The 23,308-nt window shown below is 39.2% G+C and overlaps 1 protein-coding gene across 1 annotated transcript in view; it reads right to left on the bottom strand.

Moving 5' to 3' along the window:
• The window catches only part of ZCWPW2 (zinc finger CW-type and PWWP domain containing 2), a 95,996-nt gene that overhangs the window by 55,328 nt on the left and 17,360 nt on the right, over positions 1–23,308 (bottom strand). The window contains exon 3 of the mRNA XM_040246342.1: positions 17,887–18,046. Coding sequence (XP_040102276.1) covers positions 17,887–18,046 — 160 coding nt within the window. The remainder of the gene's footprint in view (positions 1–17,886; positions 18,047–23,308) is intronic.

Genomic DNA, 23,308 nt, shown 5'->3' on the forward strand with positions numbered 1-23,308 from the left:
CAGAGCACATCATGAGAAACGCTGGACTGGAAGAAACACAAGCTGGAATCAAGATTGCCGGGAGAAATATCAATAACCTCAGGTATGAAAATGACACCACCCTTATGGCAGAAAGTGAAGAGGAACTCAAAGGCCTCTTGATGAAAGTGAAAGAGGAGAGTGAAAAAGTTGGCTTAAAGCTCAACATTCAGAAAACGAAGATCATGGCATCCGGTCCCATCACTTCATGGCAAATAGATGGGGAAACAGTGGAAACAGTTCAGACTTTATTTTTCTGGGCTCCAAAATCACTGCAGATGGTGACTGCAGCCATGAAATTAAAAGATGCTTACTCTTTGGAAGAAAAGTTATGACCAACCTAGATAGTATATTCAAAAGCAGAGATATTACTTTGCCGACTAAGGTCCGTCTAGTCAAGGCTATGGTTTTTCCAGTAGTCATGTATGGATGTGAGAGTTGGACTATGAAGAAGGCTGAGTGCCGAAGAATTGATGCTTTTGAACTGTGGTGTTGGAGAAGACTCTTGAGAGTCCCTTGGATTGCAAGGAGATCCAACCAGTCCATTCTGAAGGAGATCAGCCCTGGGATTTCTTTGGAAGCAATGATGCTAAAGCTGAAACTCCAGTACTTTGGCCACCTCATGCTAAGAGTTGACTCATTGGAAAAGACTCTGATGCTGGGAGGGACTGGGAGCAGGAGGAGAAAGGGATGACAGAGGATGAGATGGCTGGATGGCATCACTGACTCAATGGATGTGAGTCTGAGTGAACTCCGGGAGTTGGTGATGGACAGGGAGGCCTGGTGTGCTGCAATTCATGAGGTCGCAAAGAGTCAGACACGACTGAGCAACTGAACTGAACTCAACTGAACTGAAAAGAACTCAAACTCTTACTGTACAAAGAATTTTGAACTTCAGAATAAGGCTCAGATTGCAATGTATTTTCAATTAATTTGTTCTTTGATTGAGGAAGTGATTCTAAAAGAATAGAATGTGCCTCCCTGTCCACCCCTGGTACCTTTTCTCCCAAAGGCACTTCAAATTACCAGTTTCTTTCACAGTCTTCGAGAGACACTGTATCTACCTACAAGCATTTACATCACTTAAATATCTATTTTTACAGAATGCTATGAATAGCTTATATACTTTGAGTTTTTCTATCTGTATCTTGCAGATTTCTTTATTTATAGATTTATTCAATGTATTTCAGACCCTCAGGATCTATCACTGAACAAAAACGATGAAGCTTACAATCTAACCGGTGAATTAAGCATAACAAATACATAAAGGCTCTAGTTTAAGATGCAGCAAGTATTCTGTAATAAAGAAAAGGTGAGGCAATAAAGTGGTTCAGGGTAACTCTCATTGAAAAAGTGACATTTAAGCAAGGATCTGAAGGAGGTGGAGCAGCTACCTGAGATATCCTGAGAAAGAGCACTGCGGGCGGAGAAAAGATGCTCTAAGACAGGAGAATACAAGTGTACTCAAGAGGCATCAAGGAAGGGAAGCCGGTTATGAGTGAATGAGAAAGAAATGAGTAACTGGGTATGATGTCCGAAGAATTAACAGAGACCAGGTCATGGAGGTCCTTGCAGGCCACTGCAGGAACTCTGCAAGGAGTTCCTGGCTTTTACTCTGAGTGAAAAGGGAGTCACTGCACAGGTCCGAGCAGAAAAATTTGTTTTGATTGAATGCTTCAAAACAATCCATCATCCTGCTTGCTTTAATGAGAACAGACCACAAAAGCAAGTGTAGAGTGGATGACTGGCTACTATAATCATCCAGGCAAGACATGATGGTGGTACAGTCCAGGTCACAGCAGCCACTGTGCTGAAAAGCAGTAGGATTCCAGGTATAATCTGGAGGTAGACCAAAAATAATTAACTTCTTAACCAACTGGAAATTGGCTTTGAGAGACAGAGAGGATGACTCCAAGGCTCTGGGACCAGGTAAGTAGAGGATGGAATTTGCTATCCACTGAGATAGGGGAGCTGTCAAAGAAGTGAGATGGGGTGGTGTGGAGATCAAGAGTTCACACATTTTGAATACACACTACAATACCTGAGGCACACTCTCATAAGGGAATTCAGTAGAGAGAACTGAACTGCAGATAAAATGGAGGAAACATACACATACACCATATTTAAAGCCAAGAAATTAGAATAGATAACCAAGGGAATGAGGAAATAGATGCATGCATATACAAATAGGTAGTATACATGTACCATTATTTATTTTACAAATGCGCTTGTGATGGACATTTAGGTTTTTTCCAATATTTTGCAAGATGAAACAATGCTGCAATAAAACGTTTTGTCCCTATGTCTCCTTACCCATGTTAAAGTGTACTGAAGCATAAATTTCTAAGACATCAAACTTAAGTTAAATTTTGGAGCTATTGTGAAATCACTCTTGAATGAGGTGATCACAATTTACAATGCCATGAACAGTATGCTTTGTCACACTCTGGAGAACACTCTTGTTACCAAACTCAGATCTCTGCCAATATTTTTAAGGAAAAAATAGTATTTCCTTTCTATTAGAATTTGCATTTCTAAAATTCTTTGAGTAATTTTTCACATTTTTTCAGTTTTATTGATATATAATTGACAAATAACTGTATAAATTTAAGGAGTACTACACAATGATTTGATATATATATATATTACCATGTAGGGTTTGTTAACATATATCATAAACTCACATAATAGCCTTTATCTGTGTGTATGGTGAGAACATTTAAGATCTGCTCTCAGCAACTGTCAAGTATATAACACAGCAATGTTATTAATAACGATAGTCACCATGTTATACATTAGATTCTCAGACCTTATTCATCATTTTTCATATTTTTTCTTTTTTAAAATTTTAACTGAAGGGTATTTACTTTATAATATTATGATGGGTTTTGCCATACATCAACATGAATCAACTGTAAGTATACCTATGTTCCCTCCTTCTTGAATCCCCCTCCCACCTCCCTGCCTATCCCACCCCTTGAGGCTGTCGCAGGGCAGGGGCTCTGGGTTATCTGCATCATACACTAAACCTCCCACTGGCTGTCCATTTCACATATGGTAGTGCATGCAATTCAGTGCTATTTTCTCAACCCGTCCCACCCTTTTCTTCCCTCACTGTGTTCAAAAGTCTGTTCTTTATGTCTGTCTCCTTTGCTGCCCCACAAGTAGGATCATCAGTACTGTCTTTCTAGATTCCATCAGTTCAGTTCAGTTCAGCTCAGTGGCTCAGTCGTGTCCGACTCTTTGTGACCCCATGAATCGCAGCACGCCAGGCCTCCCTGTCCATCACCAACTCCTGGAGTTCACTCAGACTCATGTCCATCGAGTCAAGTGATGCCATCTAGCCATCTCATACTCTGTCGTCCCCTTCTCCTCCTGCCCCCAATCCCTCCCAGCAGCAGAGTCTTTTCCAATGAGTCAACTCTTAGCATGAGGTGGCCAAAGTACTGGAGTTTCAGCTTTAGCATCATTCCTTCCAAAGAAATTCCAGGGCTGATCTCCTTCAGAATGGACTGACTGGATCTCCTTGCAGTCCAAGGGACTCTCAAGAGTCTTCTCCAATGCCACAGTTCATAAGCATCAATTCTTCAGCGCTCAGCCTTCTTCACAGTCCAACTCTCACATCCATACATGACTACTGGAAAAACCATAGCCTTGACTAGACGGACCTTAGTCGGCAAAGTAATGTCTCTGCTTTTGAATATGCTATCTAGGTTGGTCATAACTTTTCTTCCAAGGAGTAAGCATCTTTTAATTTCATGGCTGCAGTCACCATCTGCAGTGATTATGGAGCCACCCAAAAAATAAAGTCTGACACTGTTTCCCTATCTATTTCCCATGAAGTGATGGGACCAGATGCCATGATCTTCGTTTTCTGAATGTTGTGCTTTCAGCCAACTTTTTCACTCTCCTCTTTCACTTTCATCAAGAGGCTTTTTAGCTCCTCTTCACTTTCTACCATAAGGGTGGTGTCATCTGCATATCTGAGGTGATTGATATTTCTCCCGGCAATTGTGCTTCCAGCTTGTGTTTCTTCCAGCCCAGCGTTTCTCATGATGTGTTCTGCATATAAGTTAAATAAGCAGGGTGACAACATACAGCCTTGACGTACTCCTATAGACAGGTGTTAATGTTTGATATCTGTCTTTCTCTGACTTACTTCATTCCGTATTACAGGCTAAAAGCCAGTTCTTTTCTATGGAATAACTGTTCAATCTTGTGTTAATATTTATATTGGCTGCCTTCTCATTGATTTGTAAGAGATTTTTGTTTTAAAGAAGTAGCCCTTTGCTATATGTACACAAATATCTTCTCCTATTTTTAGTTTATGTGTTAGTATAATTGTATTTTCTTTTTCATTTAAATTTTTTATCCTTCTAGAACTAATTTAAATGTAAGGTGTGAAATATAGCCTCTACTTCATTTTTTCCCAAGTAGTTAGCCACCTGTACATATATAATTTATTAAACAATAACACCCTTTAAAAAACTACTTGAATACAACCTTACCAGTAAGTATTTTCAAGTACTTTTGAACTTTATATTGTTCTATTAATCTATCAAATAACTGTTAAAATCAAAATGCTGGAGAGTTATTATAATTATATATTTTATAGGCCCAACTCCCTCTCCCATATCTGGGCTTACCCTAGATTCTTTATGGCTCAGCGGTAAAGAATCTGCCTACAAGGTAGGAGACTCAGGAGACACACATCCGATCCCTCTTCCACGTTTTATTTTCCTACAAATTTTAGCACAGGTTTGAACTTTGCAACCGCATTTTTATGTAGAGTTTTCATTCAACAGGCGCTGCTATACTACACGATCCAAGGCTGGCTGAACCTGTGGGTGCAGAGCTGGTGAACTGTGATGCTCTCGGTGCATGTGCGTGTGCTAAGTCACTGCAGTCAATGATCACTGGGACGCTACAGGCAGATTTTCACCTGCAGAGGGTTGATGTCCCTGACTCTCGAGTGTTTCATGGGTCAACTGTAGGGGTTTTTTTAAGTTCTTTTTAATGATAAAGAAGATGTAGTGCATACACATAATGGAACACTACTCAGCTATTAAAAGGAATGCCAAGCACAGCAGCACAGACGGACCCAGCGAGGATCATACTAAGTGAAGTGAGTCCAATACAGACACACACGATACCGCTTATATGCAGAATCAGAAAGAGTGGTGTGAACTTATTCACAAAACAGGAACTGACTCAAAGACTTTTGAGAATGAATTTATGGTTACTGGGTAGAGAAAGGGGAGGGACAGGTTGGGAGTTTGAGATTGACATGAACACAATGCTGTATTTAAAACAATCAACAAAGACCTACTGTATAGCACAGGGAACTCTGCTCAATACTCTGTAATAACCTAAATGGGAAAAGAATTTGAAAAAGAATCGATACATGTATAATTAAATCACCCTCTGCTCTTACATCTGAAAATAACTACTGGCCCATATGATCTTGTTCCAAGTAACTTCTGGCTCTCTGGTAAAGATGCATGCTATCACTATATACTAACACGAAGTAGCACATCCAAAGCAAAGAATATCTATGTGTCTGTCCACCCAATAAGGCCAGTGAAGAGAAATCTGCAGTCAGGCAGAAATTCTTATCTTCTGTTGTTTTGTATTTAAGATTGCTTCTCCCCATAAAAATTAATCAAGATATTAGGTTGGCCAAAAAGTTCATTTGGGTTTTTCCATATTCTCTTTCCATACTCTCTCTTATGGAAAAAACTCAATGAATTTTCTGGACAACTCAATAATCACTTGGAGTTGTAGCAGGATAAATCTCACTTCTCAAACTTGAATGTGTGCACAATGTCACATGACCTTATTTTTGCTAAATAAAATTGAATGTGCCAGTCCTTGTCCAACAAGGATAAGAAATTTGATCTTGCTCATTTTGGGGCCACTGCTTTCTTTCTCTAGGTTCCTGTAAATTGGGAGGGAAAGACGGTGCCTGAAGAGTGAGGAGATATTATTACTCCTCAACCCATAAGGCTTCCATGAATAACATCTCTATTCAAATCCCTCCAAGTCAGGCAATCACAACTTCTTCAGGCCCAGAGCAAAGGGTCCTTTCTGAGGCTGGAAACCATCAGCCTCCCAGCGCACCTTGCGCTCTTCTTTTGTGAGGTACTCCATTCCCCAGGGCAATGGCGGACCCTTGTCATCTTCCAGGTCTGAAAGAATTTTCTCTGCCTGCATGCTCTTGCCTGCCCCATGCCGATTCAGGGAGCTCAGGTCAAGAAGACAGGTCAGCTCTGCTTTTGATCCCAACAGAAAACATCCCTGAGAGATGACAGTAAAAGAAATAGGACCACTTTTTGGAATAAATTAAAGGGAAAAATATAATCAAAACAAGAATTATTATCAACCTGCTACCTGGCTGGCTGTGGCGAAGGATCTCCTGGCGCAGGATTCTCCAGGTGGTCTTTCCTCTCCCCCCTGGCTGGGCACCCTGGTCCCTCATTCTGCCTGTCTACTCCTCTCCCTCAATTTCTCCCCATGGCACTCATCAACAGCTAACACAGTGTATCTTTCTTTAAAAAAATTTGTTAACTGCATGTCTCACTCCACTAATTTAAGTCACATGACGGCATTTAAATTTTGTCTGTTTTGATGAATTCTGAGCCTAAAATCAGTGCAAGTAATAGGAGCTCAGTAAAAATTTTGAGTATTATAAATAGATATTTTTTGTTTATGGTGGTATGAGCAGAGCCCAGACAGAAAATTGGGGATGAAAATAAAAGGTTGCTACATTTTAATCCTGAATTATGTGATTATCACTAAAACAGTAAAAGAAAAATGTATAAACATGATGACTGTCTGGCATTATAATATGGTGATATTACTTCTTTTTAAAAGTTTATTTATTTATTGGTTGCACTGCCCAGCATGTGGGATCTTAGCTCTCTGACCAAGGAGTGAACCTGCAGCTCCTGCCTTGAAAGCTCGAAGTTTTAACCGCTGCACTACCAGGAAAGTCCCTGATATTACTTCTAAGATGATGTTAAACTTCATTTTCTTATAAGAATTCAGATCTGTACAGTATTTCATGAACCACTGATTTATCCTATGATATTAATATCATTTTTTCTTGAAAAAATAGTGCGTCTAATTTCAAGTACTTTAAGTGTTATGCAAAAAAAAATAGTGCCTAATTTTAAAATTAAATTCAAGCAAATCTTCCTAATATGACCTATTTGAGAGGATAGCAGAGCCTCACTAAAATCCTATAGATACCACATAGCAGCTACTATCCAATACTGTCGATTCAAATTTTGATGATATTAATAACAAAGTTAGCTGTAAATATAAGTATTTATAATTTATAAAATTTATCTTTCAGACACAGTGTTGAGAATATATTAAAAATCTGGAAAACTGGAATCATAAATACCAAGACTATTGTATTGGATTTCATAAATTCATTGAAACAGCTTTAAATACTGACCACTACCTTACTATTTTATTACTTTAAGTTATAATATGTCTTTAGAAGCATGGGGGGATAAGTCACAGACTTTATAACCTAAAGAAATACAAAATAATTTTCCTTTGAAATGCATCTCTCCTAAATGTTTCGGGACCAACACCACCACCTAGTAAAGTCTTCTGCTTAAGGACTTCTGTTGACTGTTGCTGTTTATACACTCAAACTCCAGTGTACCTCACTGACTCAACCCGTGATGCAACGTCTATTTCCTATCAGGCCAAAGCTACTGTTTTCACTTAAAGAAGTTCAGTAGGAAGTTAATCATAAGGACATCTTGTCTTCCTTAAATTGGATTTCTGCAATAGCAACCAGCAATCTTAACAGTAAAAACATTCTCATTCCTCTGATGACAACTAGAAGATAGTCACAGGAACCTTTCTGCACCTCACATGCCTGGACTTCATAACACCTGCCTCCTCTCTTACCTGCCATCTTTAATACAGGTTCTGGATGATTTAGACAGCTCATTCAAATTACTGAGCCCTGGAAGCAATAATGGTTTTGAAATCATAAATAGGAATTTGGTTACTCTAACTCAGCCAGATTTTAAGATCAAAATAACATAGGTCTCCCACATCCAAAAAAACTGCAAAGTATGAGCCAGTTGACCTCCCTTCCCCCTAAAAACGTTCCAGCTCTGTTTAGTCTGGTCCCTTACATCAACTTCAAAGATAATACCAAGAATGCAATGAGAAGGCAGAAAGGGAAGAATAAGAAAATGTGACAGTCAAACCTTTAAGGTGATTCCATTACTTGGTTTGACACATGCCTGAGCAGGCCCTGAACTTTGGGGAGGGGGAGGGGAAGGAAGCCAAGCAGCTTTAGGTAAAACAGCCCCAATGGACAAATTAGAAAAACCACAGGCTACCAGCTAAGGTCTTCATTCATCTAGACTTTAACCTGTGTTTTCTAAGTATTTTGAATATCTAAGTTTTTTTCCTAACAAGATGGATAAACAACCACTGTGTGTTGTTTTTAAAGGAGCCCTAATCTAACATTTTGGGGCTTCCCCGGTGGCACAGTGGTAGAGAACTCACCAGCCAATGCAGGAGACACAAGAGATGTGAGTTCGATCCCTAGGTCAGGAAGCTGCTGCAGTAGGAAATGGCAACCCACCCCAGTCTTCCTGCCTGGGACATCCCGTGGGCAGAGGAGCCTGGCGGGCTACCGTCGGACACAGCTGACCGACTGAGCACGTGCACATCCATCCACACACAGACTAACATGTCAGGCTGGTCTGTTACCTGGGCTGACACCCCTTTTCATACAGTGAATACTTCTGTCATTTAATGTGTAGACCAGATTTTGAGAGAAGAGAGAAGGAAAGAGGCCTCCAGCTACCACAGCAATGAAAAAATCGGTCACCACCAAGAGAGAAACTATCTAAAGGGACAGGGGGATCCAATATCATAGTTTTGCTAAAGATTTGCCTTGCTTCTTTAGCAAATGGACTCATAAACACATTAATAAAACATGCCAGGTTCCTCTCTCCAAGGGATTTTCCAGGACAGAATATTGGAGTGGGTTGCCATTTCCTATCCCAGGGGATATTCCGACCCAGGGACTGAACCTGCATCTCTTGCGTCTCCTGCACTGGCAGACAGATTCTTCACCACGGTGCCATCTGAGAAGACTTAAATTCCACAAGGTAGACACAATAAAAATAACACGTTTTTATAGATCTCTTCTTTAGCTAATTATAGTGAAGCAGAGCATAGGTCTATGGGGAGATAATCTGCTACAGAGTGGTCCCTCAGACACTCCCCAGGGTGCAGGCTCAGGAATGCATATATAGACTACGCTGGGTCTTCACTGCAGCTTGCAAGCTTCTCCTGTTGAGGTGCCTGAGGATCTAGACAGCATGGCTCAGTAGCTGCAGCACGGAGGCTTAGCTGCTCTGCAGCCTTTGGGATCTTAGTTCCCTGACCGAGGGAACTAATCAAACCTGTGTCCTCAGCACTGGAAGGCTGATTCTTAATCACTGGACCACCAGGGAAATCCCTCAGAAATATATACTTTTAAATAACTCTATAGGAGAATGTGATGATGAGCAAGTTTGGCAAACAAAACTAGAGTAAAACAAACAAACAACAACAAAAAACAAACCCTGGTATCAGGATACCAAAGTTTGCATTAATAATAACCAATTACTTCTAAGGTTACAAGGGAATGAAATAAATACTAAGTTTTAGTGACAACCATGCAGAGGCCCAATATCCATGGCTAAGAATCAGTGCACTAAAGGTGAAGAGAGCTGTCATATCTTTGTCCAACTTTGAAAAGCCCTGGCTAAAGATTAAGTTAATTAATCAAGTTGGCTGAATTAACAACAGGAGACCAATAAGAAGGGCTTTGTGATTTTCCAGTATATAGATGATAGCTTATTATGAATTTGATATGCTTATAAAGATTAGAAACAGATGGTCCAAAGTAAACCAAGCAGGCTGTCACATAATGTAAAAATCTGGAACTTGCAGTCAGAAGACCTGGGCTTGAGTCCCAGTTCTGCTGCTATGTGACCTCAGCCAAGTCACCTAGCCTGAGACCCAACTTTCTTAACAATAAATGAAAATCCCATGAGACAGCATACGTAAAAGGTACTTTATAAATTGTAAAGCATTTTTCAAATGTTGGTTATCAATGTCATAAATGATCAGAATGTAAACATTTATCATATAGCCTCTGCAGTCCAAGAAAACAAGGCAGAAACTGTTATCAACAACAGGGAGGGGTTGACTGTGTACTTTTAGGTCCAGAGCAGTTCCACTGTTAATGAGCCCACTGGTGTTTCTATCCACTGATTTATCCAGTGGTGCTTATGTAGTACCAAGCGTCAGGTGCAGTCTGAAGCACTTCACAGCTTTTTTTTTTTTTTTTCTAAACTTCCCAATTGCTTGCAAGGTAGGTACTTTTCTCATTTTACATATAAGGGAACTGAGGCACTGAGTTTAGACACTGCCCAAGTTCATAGAGCCAGTGAGTGAAAGAGCTGGCATTCACACACAGACCATCTGGCTCCAGAATTCATGGGCTCAATGACTATAAAATGATATTTCACTAGAAGGCGATATCACTGCACAAACCTCAAAGATGATGTTATAAAGAGCTTGTAGGTCATTATCATAAGAAATAAATTGTGTTGAAAATGATAGGAAACTACCATCTGGCATTTTCTGTATCGGGTCACATTTACATTGCTTAGGAAAATTTTTTTCTAGGATTATTGATCAGTAGTTACAAACTTAAATCACCACTAGATACACAGTTAAAATGGTAAATTTTACATTACATGTATTTTATCACAATTAAAAAATAAAAAGCTTAATTTTATTTATTGTGTACAAGTTAAAGTATCTCACATACTTTTATCTCAAGCTGTAGAATTTTTATTCCACAAAACTGAATGTATCCTTAAGTCCATAGCAGGTGGGCATATACACATTTCACTGCTAAACTGATAATGGGGCACCCCAGGTGGCTCAGTGGTAGGGTCCTCCTGCCAAGCAGGAGTTGTGGCTTTGATCCCTTGATCAGAAGGATCCCCTGAAGAAGGAAACAGTAACCCACTCCAGTATTACAACAATAAAAACGATAGTGAAGCAGTAGCAATATATTGATAAACAAACCACAGGAAGTGAGTGCTGGGTCAACTGATCACTTTTAGGGTCTGTGAAATCTCCAGGGCCACTGTCTCCTAGGGTTCTGGCCAGGCTGCCTGCTGCAGCTGGGATGTTAAATACAAGAAGGAGAAAGGGTTTAAATCAGTCATGTGTTCAATTTGCTCTGATATCTAAAACGGTCAGACTTGGCTTAAAGGGTCTCAAGCTAGGCCTAAAAGAGTTAACATTCTTGGCTGCTGTTTTCTACTCCACATTTGCTTGTTTTTTAGGGAATGTGTGTTTGTGGGAAAATAAATGTTGTATTTATTACAGACAGATGCTCAGATTCTATTTAAAAATAGAATCACACAAGCAGGTGGGACAGCCAGGAGAAGAGGATGGTTAAATATGTGACAGAATCAGCTCATATACTGTGCGCGGAACAAAATGGGAAGGAAGTGGTAACTCTGGAATTTATTTTCAAAATTAGTTTAATCTGTACTGTTTAGGGGGTTTTGCCTGAGCCACAAACTGTTCCTAGTAATTGGTCAGAAGATAATTTTTTTTAAGTGGAAAAATTAAAGCAAAGAGAAGTTAATATATAAATTGTAGACTTTCAGTTACATGGTTTTGAGTTTTGAACATCACCATTCCTTGATGGAAGAATGCATCAAAAAGTTACTGTGCAACTGTTTACTAACTTAACAACCTCAACAGAGACATCTCATTATACGGCAGCTTTATTTCATAAGGGATTAAATTACCCATAAGGGATTAAACTACCTTGAAGACAATTCAGTGAGCCTTATATTTTGGTTTAAAAACAATAATCTGACTCTGGTTTCTTTAACAGAAAAAAAGCACTTCTAGAAAGTTGAGAATTCCTTAGGAAAGATGATTGCTGTCTGCTAAGGAACATGAGAAATCTGGCTGTTGCTTAATACATTTTTCCTGCATTTGATGATGGGAAAGGTAGCCCACCTGTTCCTTCCTTTATCAACTGAGTAAAGTTGGTCATATTATGTGGATTTGGACTTCTAACTTCAGTACAAGTTCACAGCTCTCTAAATTCATAAGAGATGAAGCTGAGAGATGACAGAAGTGAATTCAAGAATTTACTTGGAGCAGCAAAGTCAGCATATACAAATATGACTGAATCAAAGAGACAGAACAGAGATATAGGGAAAAAAAAAACAAACGGGTTTTATTCAGTTGCAAAGAACATAAGAGATAATATTTTCTAGTCTCCTTCCAAATTCCATCAAAGAAAACTAAAGTATTCTTGAGGCATTGCTGATACTGGGGACAATTCATTCACCAAGAAGTCAGATTAAGAAGGCTCTAACCTATCTCCTGCTCTCAAGAAGTCTCACCACTTTTATTCACACTAAAGTAGAAAAGCACCACAGCAACGGCCACTTCCAGTCGTGCTGAAAAATCAAAGAATAACATGATCACTTAGCCCTCAGTTCAGTATGAACCTTTAAATACTACATTTATTATAACAAATGTAGTATTTTATTACAATATGTATATATAAATGTCTTATATTACATATTATATATTGCTGCATTATATGATTATAAAAGGATCCACCCAATCCCTGACCTATGGTACGGGTTCAAATCCATGACTGCTACTTATGGGCCTGTTTAATTTTTAGAGTCACTGCGGTACATGTTGACAATCAGAGCCCTCTACTGGAGGATATTTACTGGACCAAATTTACAGTCAGTGGATCATCACTGTTGGTAATTTCTATCCAAATGTTTATCATAATACAGAAAAGAAACCAAAGTATTTGATCAATTACTATATGTGCTACATTGTTACGGCTGTGACCGACTCTTTGCAACCATATGAGCTGCAGCCCACTAGCCTCTTCTGTCCATGGGATTCTCCAGGCAAGAATAATGGCATGGGTGGCCAAGCTCTCCACCTGGGGATCTTCCCAGCCCAGGGATCAAACTCACGTTTCCTGCAGCTCCGTCACTGCAGGTGGATTCTTTACCACTGAGTCATTGGTGAAGCCCCTAAATTACTATAGCTTGTGTTATTTCTATTTACAGACTGGGAGAAATTAAAAGTAATGTGACCTCAGTCATCTGGCCATATTCTGAAGAGTACTGAAGCTTCAGGAATGCTTCTTCTAAAGATACAGGTTACAAAGAGCTGTAACACCCTCTCTGCTATTATTAGTGTATCTGCCAGAATAATCCTAGGGACTTAACATAAGGCCAGTTTATTTCATCTTCACACTGCACATCTGTTATTTGCTGGCAGCGGAGGCCTTTGCTGAGAGTAGTCCAGGGATCCAGGCTGAGAGAGCAGCAAACCAAACTTTCAAACACTATCAATCATGGAGCCACAAGACAGAAGTTCACAGGATGTTGCCCTGGACTCAGCCACATGCTCAGATATTGCTCACTCACTCATAACTCTTTGGCCTCGCCCTGCACCAGAGTGTCAGATGCGCGTCTCTATTTTGTAACAGGGAGGCAGAAACCTGGAACAGCTTGGTGAACAGCATTAATGACCAGCCCAATCAGGAAGCAAAGTTCTAGGCGTTGCAGAGCACACGTTTACCAATACTGCACTGCTCCCTTATCATCTCCCTGCAAAACACAGGCAGCTCCACAACACAATGGGTAAACACCCAAATGCAGCTGGTACCCAGAGACGTGCTTGCACATCTACAGGTATGTCCTCCACAGAGAAGACAGCAGGCTGTTGAAATACACAGCCAGAAAATCCACTCACATCATGCACGAAAAAAGCTAAATTTTACCACAAGAGCCTCCCAGCACCAGGAGTGCAATACTTACATTTTCTTGGCAGTATAAATAACTAGAAAAGTGTAATCCAGGCAGGCATTGGTTAGAGTACATTATTTATGTCCAGTAATAACCTATAAGATAGACGATCAACTAAAACATGCTATAAATATTACATTTAAATTATACATCAGTTTTATCAGTAATGTCTATAAATTATGTATAGTGTTGAGTAAGCAGTACGACTTTAAAGCTTTGTTCAGAAAAACTCTCATTTCTGGGTTAGACATGTGAGCCTATGGCAGTCAGCATCATCTCCAGGAAAACCACAGTGAAAGACTAACAAAGGAAGTAGGAGAAAGGCGTCCTGAAACAGTGAGCCATGACTACAGTTACATCACTGCACTAGCAGAGATAAACCAAGGACTTCTCAGGTGGCTCAGGGGTAAAGAAACCAGCCAATGCCAGAGAAGTAGGAGATGCAGGTTCGATCCCTAAGTCAAGAAGATCTCCTGGAGGAAGAAATGGCAACCCACTCCAATATTCTTGCTTGGAAAATCCCACGGACAGAGGAGCCTGAAGGGCCATAGTCCACGGGGTCGCAAAGAGTCAGACACGACTGAATGACTAAGCGTGCACACAGAAATAGCTGAGAAAACTTAGTCAGTGCTTCTCTCTCTGTCTCCCTCTGAGACACACATCAGATTCATCTGAGGGACCTGGCCTTAATCCAAGAGCTTCTAATTTAAGTGATCCAATAGAATACAGTGCTAGCACTGCCGTGTTTTGGCTGTTGTCATCACTTTATAAAGCCTTCTAATGCAAAGCCACACTTAAGAAATGCTAAACTAAGTCATGTAGTCTGTCGAGCAAAAGAATAAATTTGCAAATAATGGGTTCTGCAGACATGGACCTACTAAATATAAAAGAAACAACATTTGTGCTAATTGGGGAATGAATTGTACTCCATGCATTAACTCTAACAGTCATCTAGCACATGTCATGTCTATATTCTCTGAGTAATTACCAGAGTGACATGTATTCTGAATATATACCATAAGGGAATCAATGTTTTTTTTAAAAGGGGGAAGAGAATTTCACCTATCTTTAGATTACTGATTTTCTAGTAAATGAAAAAATAAAATATATGAGTAAACTAACATAAGTTACAAATACAGAATCTAAATATGGCCTTCAACTTTCTTCTAAAATATATCGCAGTATATCGATGAGTAATTTTATTTAATGGGGAAAAGTTTATCAACCGTACATTCATATACATATTCATTCACAGTGACAGAGCTCTGTTGTGCTTTCAACAATGAAATTAATGTCAGTGGTCCCATAAATATATCAACTTTCTAGTGACTACCAAAAAAAAAAAAAAAACCACAAAAGCCTAGACAAACGTGAAGTAAAGGAGAATAGTTAACATTTTCAGAATCTAAAATGAAAAAATATTTTATTTTCTCATAAATGCATACAATGTCTTTATAGAAGAGTTTATTACTATCCCACCATAAAACACAAAATAGATACAATCCACAGTCAGAGAAAACTCTGAAATAGTATTTAATCACTTGTTAAACTAAGCTGATACAAATAAGGAGACATTAATGTTGAAATAATATATGAAGTAAGCTGTAGTCAGTTTGAGCAATGAGAGCTATACATGCTTATCATTGTCTGCTTTTAGAAAAGGAGCTGAGACGGTTAAGTGTAATGTGCAACCGTTCTCCATATCTTCTACAAAAATCCTGAAGAAGGTCTATATTGTTTAATACATGTTATTTCCATGTAAGTGGTATTTTTATGGGGGCACGAGTGTGAATTTAGTATCTGGATCAATGTAGTACAGTGCAGAGACAGTATCTGGGGAGGAAGGAGCCCCAGTGAAGAGAGGACATAATGCATTAAATTTCTGGAAAGTCTAGGCAACTGAAGCGCAGGTTGGAGTCAGTACTATCTCCATCTCCAAGGGACAGGGATATCTCAGTCACCCCTGGGTATTACGTAGTTTGACGTTATTCATTTTGAAATGATTTCTTATATGGATGACTTTTGACCATTTTCCTTTCATGGTTGTCAGCATTTCCTGAGCTGACCTCTTTCCCTTCTGCTCCCTGATTTTTCATTGGAATAATGCGGTGTCAGTCATCTGTGAGTCTCCTTCCTGGCAAGTGGAGATCCTTAGGTAGCCAGGAGTAGGGGATCTGAGCCCAGCAGGACAGCCGGGCATGTGCCAACTGAGGTAAAGGGAAACGAAACTTTCAGTCCTGAGAGAAGAGACTCACAGAAGAAAGCATTCTCATTTTATCAGCTCCAAGAAAGGACAGGAAGAAGAAGATACAAACAAGAAGCGAGTAAGAGATAAGAGCCTATAGGTAGGTACTGTGAGTCACAGCAGAGGCAAGCGCCTTCCCAGAGTCCATGGGTACCCAGGCAGTTATTCACCCAGGCACCAGAGATATGAAACAAATGCTATATTTTTTCTGTCCTCATTCTTGCTTTAGGAACCTGTTTAATTTAAGCACCCTGAATTCCTGGTATGTGCAAAATTTTCTAAGTTTGCTTTAATGTTTTCAGACCTTATTATGGGTTCTTATTCTTGAGTTTAGTTTTGTTTTGCAGCAGATATTTTCCTTGTCCCAGGGGCCAACGGTATGCTCACTGGAATCAGACTACTTAAATTTACCCTGACAGAACTCAAATCCTGAGAGTAATACTAGTTCAGACAACTAAAAATACACATTGATTTTTAAAAATTTATTCATTTTTTAATGAAGGTTAGCTGCTTTACAGAATTTTGTTGTTTTCTGTCTACACTTTTTTACGTATGTTTAAATAGAATTTTTGGAGAATGTTATGCTCTTTATCACACTTGTCAAACATTTGGGACTCTAAGGTCTGCTCCATGAGAAGCTGGAAGGCTTCTGTGTCTTTTAGAAAAGGGGAGGAGCAGAGAAGGAGAACATTCCCCTCTGTCTCCTGAGGGTGTCAGCAGAAGTGCCCAGGCAACAAGTGAGCGGAGAGGTGCCTCCTACCAACACGACTGGCTCACAGCCACCAGCAAGGAATGCATGTGGTGTCACTCCACACAAACATTTCTACTCAATCAGCCTTCCCTGCCCACTGCTGCCAAGCTGAATGGAACAAAGACACAGTATGGTCAGAGAGTCAGTCAAGTCCATACCTCACTGCAAGTACCTCAAATTTCCACAGATTTACTTATACTGTGGACTAAATGGCATGTCTTAAATGCATATACATTTTTATGTATATCTGAATATATATATACTTCTCACTCTACAATAGGAACCATCCAAATCGAGTCAAAGGCGTTCACACTTTTGACATCTACTTTTTAATCAGATTTCTAATGAAAGCATAGTTTACAGATGAAAAGTTTCAGTATTAGAATACAGATATAGATAATTAAATTAATTTATAACAACTAAACCAAACCCATGAAAATAGGTTCAATTCACTTACTCTCATCAACTTGAGAGTTCAGTCTATTCATTAATTGTAGACTGTGATTTAAAAGTTTTAAAAGAATAAAAAAATACTGAAGGAGTTAGTATAATGAAATATTCTGTTTGAAATCTGAAAAAAATCTGCTTGCATTCCATAATTAATCCTTCCTGTGAGTTAGGGCTATAACTTAAGAGTTTTCTCAAGAGAACTGAAAAATTATCAAATGATAATCTTAAAACTGTTTCAAAAGGCAATTATGGAGAGCGCTCTGTTTTATACTATATAGCCATTAGAGAAATAAAATTTAAAACTACCTCATGGCTATTTTTATAGTCATACTTTCTTTGAAAAGGCTGTTTTAAAAATACAAATATTTGAGTTTAAACAAATAGTACATACTATTTTGTTCATATAAACATAAAAGTAAAAAACTATATACGTTTTAGGATATGAGAGAAAATAGTCATCATTAAAAACAAGTAGAAGAATACAGTTTTGACATTATTGTACCTACCTTTAATGTGATACTATAATGTCCAACAAATGCCGCATCTATCCATGATCTCGAATGTGGATCACCCAGGAATTCTACGTGATATTGTTCAACATCTCCATCCAGGTCATAGGTCACATACTTCCCTTTAAAAGGGTCAGGGCAAAGTATCCCTGGCCAACTTTCAAAAGAAAATATTTTTAATTATCTTCTTGTTTTAAAAAGGGCAGACATTAATACATCTATCACAATCATCTGTCAAACTTCCTTCTTTGAATTTTAATAACTTTTTTACAAATTTTAAATATATTCATACGTTAGTATTTTAAGTAGAATATTCAATTGATACAAGTAATCAGTTGTATCTCTGTAAATACAGAAAGTTTTGAAACAGTCACATACTGAAGATATTCATAAGATGTGAGAAGAAAGAATCATGAGACAAAAGAATGATTTCCAGGCACTGCTAACAGTAAAGTTAAGAGAAAAAGGGTCATCAGATTCATGGCAGGCTTGAATCAACTGTCACAAACTGTAATGATCAACTACTAAAATGTTAACCCACTGACTTGGTAGGAGAGAGCTAGCAATCCATGAACCAGGATGCCAAAGGGGACTGGTGACTCGGGTTGTGCTGACACTGGACGTTGTAGTGACTTTGGGAAAAGCAGAAACAAAAGCAGCAGTTCTGCATTTAGCCTCCCACCACAGCAGTTATCCTCCCCACCACATATGTTCCACTGGCAGTGACCGAATGGTAAGCATCCTCAATACTGCAAATACTAGAGTGGGCAGCCCTTCCCTTCTCCAGGGGATCTTCCCAACCCAGGGATCAAACCGATGTCTCCCACATTGCAGGTGGATTCTTTACCATCTGAACCACCAGGGAAGACTGCGAATAACATTTATCCTTCACTAAAAACAAATCTCTAGGGGTGCATTCTTTCATGACACAACCTTCAGAAATTCCTTGATATGTTTCAGTTTCCCACTTGGCAAAAACAGCATATAGATCCACTAAGTTTTAGCCTTCTTACAATCACAGAAGACTCTGACCTACTGCTCAGAGAATAAAGAAGGAAGATCAGCAAGCTGTGGTTAAGGAATGCACGTGTGTGTGCTCAGTCACTTCAACTGTGTCTGATTCTTTGCGACCCTATGGACTATGGCTCGCCAGGCTCCTCTGTCCAAGGAATTCTCTAGGCAAGAATACTGGAATGTGTAGCCTTTCCCTTCAAGGTATCTTCCCAACCCAGGGATCGAACCCATGTCTCCTGTGGCTCCTGAATTACAGGCGGATTCTTCACTGCTGAGACACTGGGGAAGCCTGTGGCTAAGGGATGCACAGTAGCAATCTGACTAAACTTTACAGATCAAGATTCAAAATATGCATGGCTAATACAGCCAAGCATACAAAAATCTGTACGATGATCAAGTTCTACTTCAGTTTGCAGTACTGCAGAGAGAGAGAGGCAGTGAAGTTCAAGTTAGAAGGCCCAGTATCTTGTTCTGCCTTGTACCAGACATGAGGCCTCTAGCAGGTAACTAGGCCTTACTGTCACTCTGGGTCCTCACCGTGCTGTTTCAAAGTTCAAAGGAACATACACTTTACACATTTTGGGGTTTTGGCAAATTAAAATATTATAAAGTACCATCATTATGGACTGAATTATGTCATCCTACCAACACAAACGGCAACCCACTCCAGTATTCTTGCCTGAAAAATCCCACTGACGAAGAAGCCTGGTGGGCTACAGTCCACAGGGTCACAAAGAGTCGGACATGACTGAGCTACCTGACTTTCCCTTTCACCAACCCAAATTCATTTGTCAAAGTCCTGACTCCCAGTATCTCAGAATGTGACTCTATTTAGAGATAGGGTCTAGTAACCAAGTTAAAAGGCAGGCCCTAATCCAACATGACTAGTTTCCTTATAAAAAAGGTTAGGATCTAGACACACACAGAGGACAGACAACAAGAAGAAAAAAAGAGAGACTCTCCCACAAGCCAAGAGACGCCTCAGAAGACAACCCTGCTGACACCCTGACCTCAGACTTCTAGCCCCTGGAATTGTGAGAAAATAAGGGCTAGAGAATGAAAGGGCCTGGATAGCTCAAGTGGTAAAGAATCTTCTGCCCGCAATGAAGGAGATGTGGGTTTGATCCCCAGGTTGGGACGATCCCTTGGAGAAGGAAATAGCAACCCACTCCAGTATTCTTGCCTGGGAAATCCCATGGACGGAGAAGCCTGGCAGGCTACAGCCAACAGGGTTGCAAAGATTGAGACACAACTGAGAACACGTGGAGACGACAGAGAATGGAAAACTAAGTCCAACAACCCGACATCCAAAGAAGTCGAATGCTTGGGCAGAAGTGGGAATGATAACGGAGAGTCAAGTGAGAGTTCAGAACCTAAATGAAGAGGACCACCTGGTTGTCACCAGGCTCACATCACAGCATCTTACTGGTATTTGGCAACTCGTACTGGACTGTGCTTAAGAGAGAAACTTGAGTTCAATTTATATTTTAAACCTATTTTAGAAATCTACATTTCTGAAGGAGTCCACTCAAAAGAAGACTTCACAGGTAGATAAACGACTGAGTGGCAGCTGCAATGAAGACACCCAATTACAAGAAATCAAGGAACAAGTGGGTCCTTCAACATGATCAATAACTATTGTAAAAGTAACCCAACTGTGATTGTTACATTCTATTTGTTTAAACTCTTTATAAAACATAAAGGGGTCATGTTTAATATTAGGTGATTTGCACCTTACTGAAATTTTAACAAGGATTACTACCAACCCAATACCAAATTATAAGCAGTACCTACTCCATTCAGTTTAAAACAGCCTCAGAAAATGGATTTCTGATATTTAACACATGAAAGAAGGGATAACCCAGAGGGATGTGTGGGGAGGGAGGTGGGAGGGGGGTTCAGGATGGGGAACACGTGTACACCCGTGGTGGATTCATGTTGATGTTTGGCAAAACCAACACAATATTGTAAAGTAATTAGCCTCCAATTAAAATAAATAAATTTATATTAAAAAAGAAATATTTGGCAGTTTTTATGTATTAGATGAGCTGCTACTTTTCTGACACAAATTCTGATACTATTTTTTTTAAGTAAAACCTATTGGGTCCAAGAGTATTCAATTTAATTACTCTATAAAATATAAAGAGATGACTTTTAAAAAGAATTAGATGCCAACAGAAAAGCTTCTGCTCATTATTTGAAATATATTACAGAAAACACTGCAGACTGATTGAAAGATGAATTATGAAAAGCATTATCAAATGCCCAAATAACTTGGATGCAAAGGAATTATCTGACTCCAAGTTTGCATGTCTCAGCTAAAACAGAATGTACCAAACGACAGGGAAAGCTGAGCAGAGGCAATAGATGTAGAAAACCTGATTACTTCTCTCCAGCTGCTACATCCATCATCTGCTCTGATTTGCTGTAACTGAAGAAAGAAGCTGATGTCCAGTTTCACCCTCACTCTGACCTCAATCTGAGTTCCAAAACTGTCAATGCTGATAGGACACTGTGCACTTCTACTTCCTGACGTTTCATGTTCATATTGAGAAGAAATTCTGAAGTGCTGTGTGGGGGCTGAAAGGTGGACAGGGAAAGTAAGAGTCAACAACCCAAGGGAAGGATATCAGAATTACAAGGAAAAATGTACAGTCAATCTCAGAGCCTGTGGATGGTGGAAGGTAAAATATACAAACACAGCAAGGTCAAACAGACACTGGGTATTGAAATCCACTTGCAGCAGGAAGTGGGAAAATTAGGCAGCACAAGAAATTTCAAAAGAACAGAAAATATATCACAAAGAAACTGATGTTTTATACTTTCCTTATCCAGTGGAAATGATCTAAGATAGCTACTGCCTGCAACAGAAGTTGAAGCTTAAGCGTGATATCGGCTGCCATATATTTATAACCAATGAAAAGAAATAAATACATGTTTCAAACTGTAGTCTGGATGTTTAAGGAGACAGCAAATTTTACTTGAGCTTCATCCTTAATCTATAGGAAACAAAATGGATGAGTTGGAGACATCACTAACTTACTGTTATATTTGCCAAGATATCTTTTTGTTGTACCTAACAGCAGAGACCAATGGGAAAAGGAAATTTCTCATCTCTACACATACATACACATATTTGCATACAAAAGTATGTAAGTATGCAAATAAAAATCAAATAATATTTTATAATACTATTAATAAAAAGATGTAGTAGAGATCTGATTTATGAATGAATACATGTGTGTGTGCTAAGTTGCTTCAGTCGTGTCAGACTCTGCGGACTGCAGCCCAGCAGGCTTCTCTGTCCATGGGATTCTCCAGGCAAGAATACTGGAGTGGGTTGCTGTGCCCTCCTCCAGGGCATCTTCCCAACCCAGGGATCAAACTCAGGTTTCTTACATCTATTGCACTGGCAGGCAGGTTCTTTACCACTAGCGCCACCTGGGAAGCCCTAAATATATACACTATATCTAAAAAGTAACACTGGATTGGCTTGCTAACTTATAGACAGAGTTGAACTGTTTAGCCCATAGTATTTAGAATGCAAATGTACTTTCTTTAATTTTCATATTTATGAGAAATCTTTGCAAAACATCTGTGTAAAATGCCTAGCTTCTGCTTGACATTGTATTTTCCTATACTGAGATATGAAGTTCTTTTTTACTTTTAATTTCTTTGCTCCAAGACTCCTTAAACATTATGGTTTTCTGTTCCTAGCAGTGAAGACAGCCCCATCCTCAAGCTCAAATGGGAATAACTCAGAGGAAAGAGACTGCATAAGCATTTTTATAAGTGTGTGTTATTTTATGATGTGGCAACAAATAGGACTATTACAATTAGATTTTTCATGGAGCTTGACCACAGACAAAGAAAGTGATGTTCTCTTAACTATTATTTGCTTTTATTATACAGTGATTAAGCAGGTGTTTCTTGATTCTGTATCAATTTCTCTTTAGCTTTTTTAGCTTTATAGGAGAGTGTGAACTCTTCTGAGAAAGAATAACTCCAAGACGTTGATAAGATTTGAGTTCTGAGCCTTCAGTTAGCGGTAAGGGCAAAGGCTAACAATTAACACACATAATGCTACACTGCCAAGTGTTTCTGTAGCCAGTTGACTGGTCTTCCCATTTGAAATTTCAGTACCTGTATTTCTTAATTAAGAACTGATGTTTGGCTGTTTTTAGTAAGTTAATTCAGTTTTATATTCTACTACTGCAGTTTATCCTGTTATCATCTTTCTATGTATTTGTGGTACTGAATAAGCAATAAAGCAATAGATTTGAGTTTCTTAGTCTGTACTTTAAGTCTGTGTTCATTTGTAGTTAGTTTATAAAGAAAAATTTATGTGATTACATAGCAAAATGTATTTCACTCTTTCCAGTAAGCAAGAAGGTGGGTACAGCTG

The sequence above is a fragment of the Oryx dammah genome, unplaced genomic scaffold, assembly GCF_014754425.2.
Source record: "Oryx dammah isolate SB20612 unplaced genomic scaffold, SCBI_Odam_1.1 HiC_scaffold_9, whole genome shotgun sequence".
Lineage (NCBI taxonomy): Eukaryota > Metazoa > Chordata > Mammalia > Artiodactyla > Bovidae > Oryx > Oryx dammah.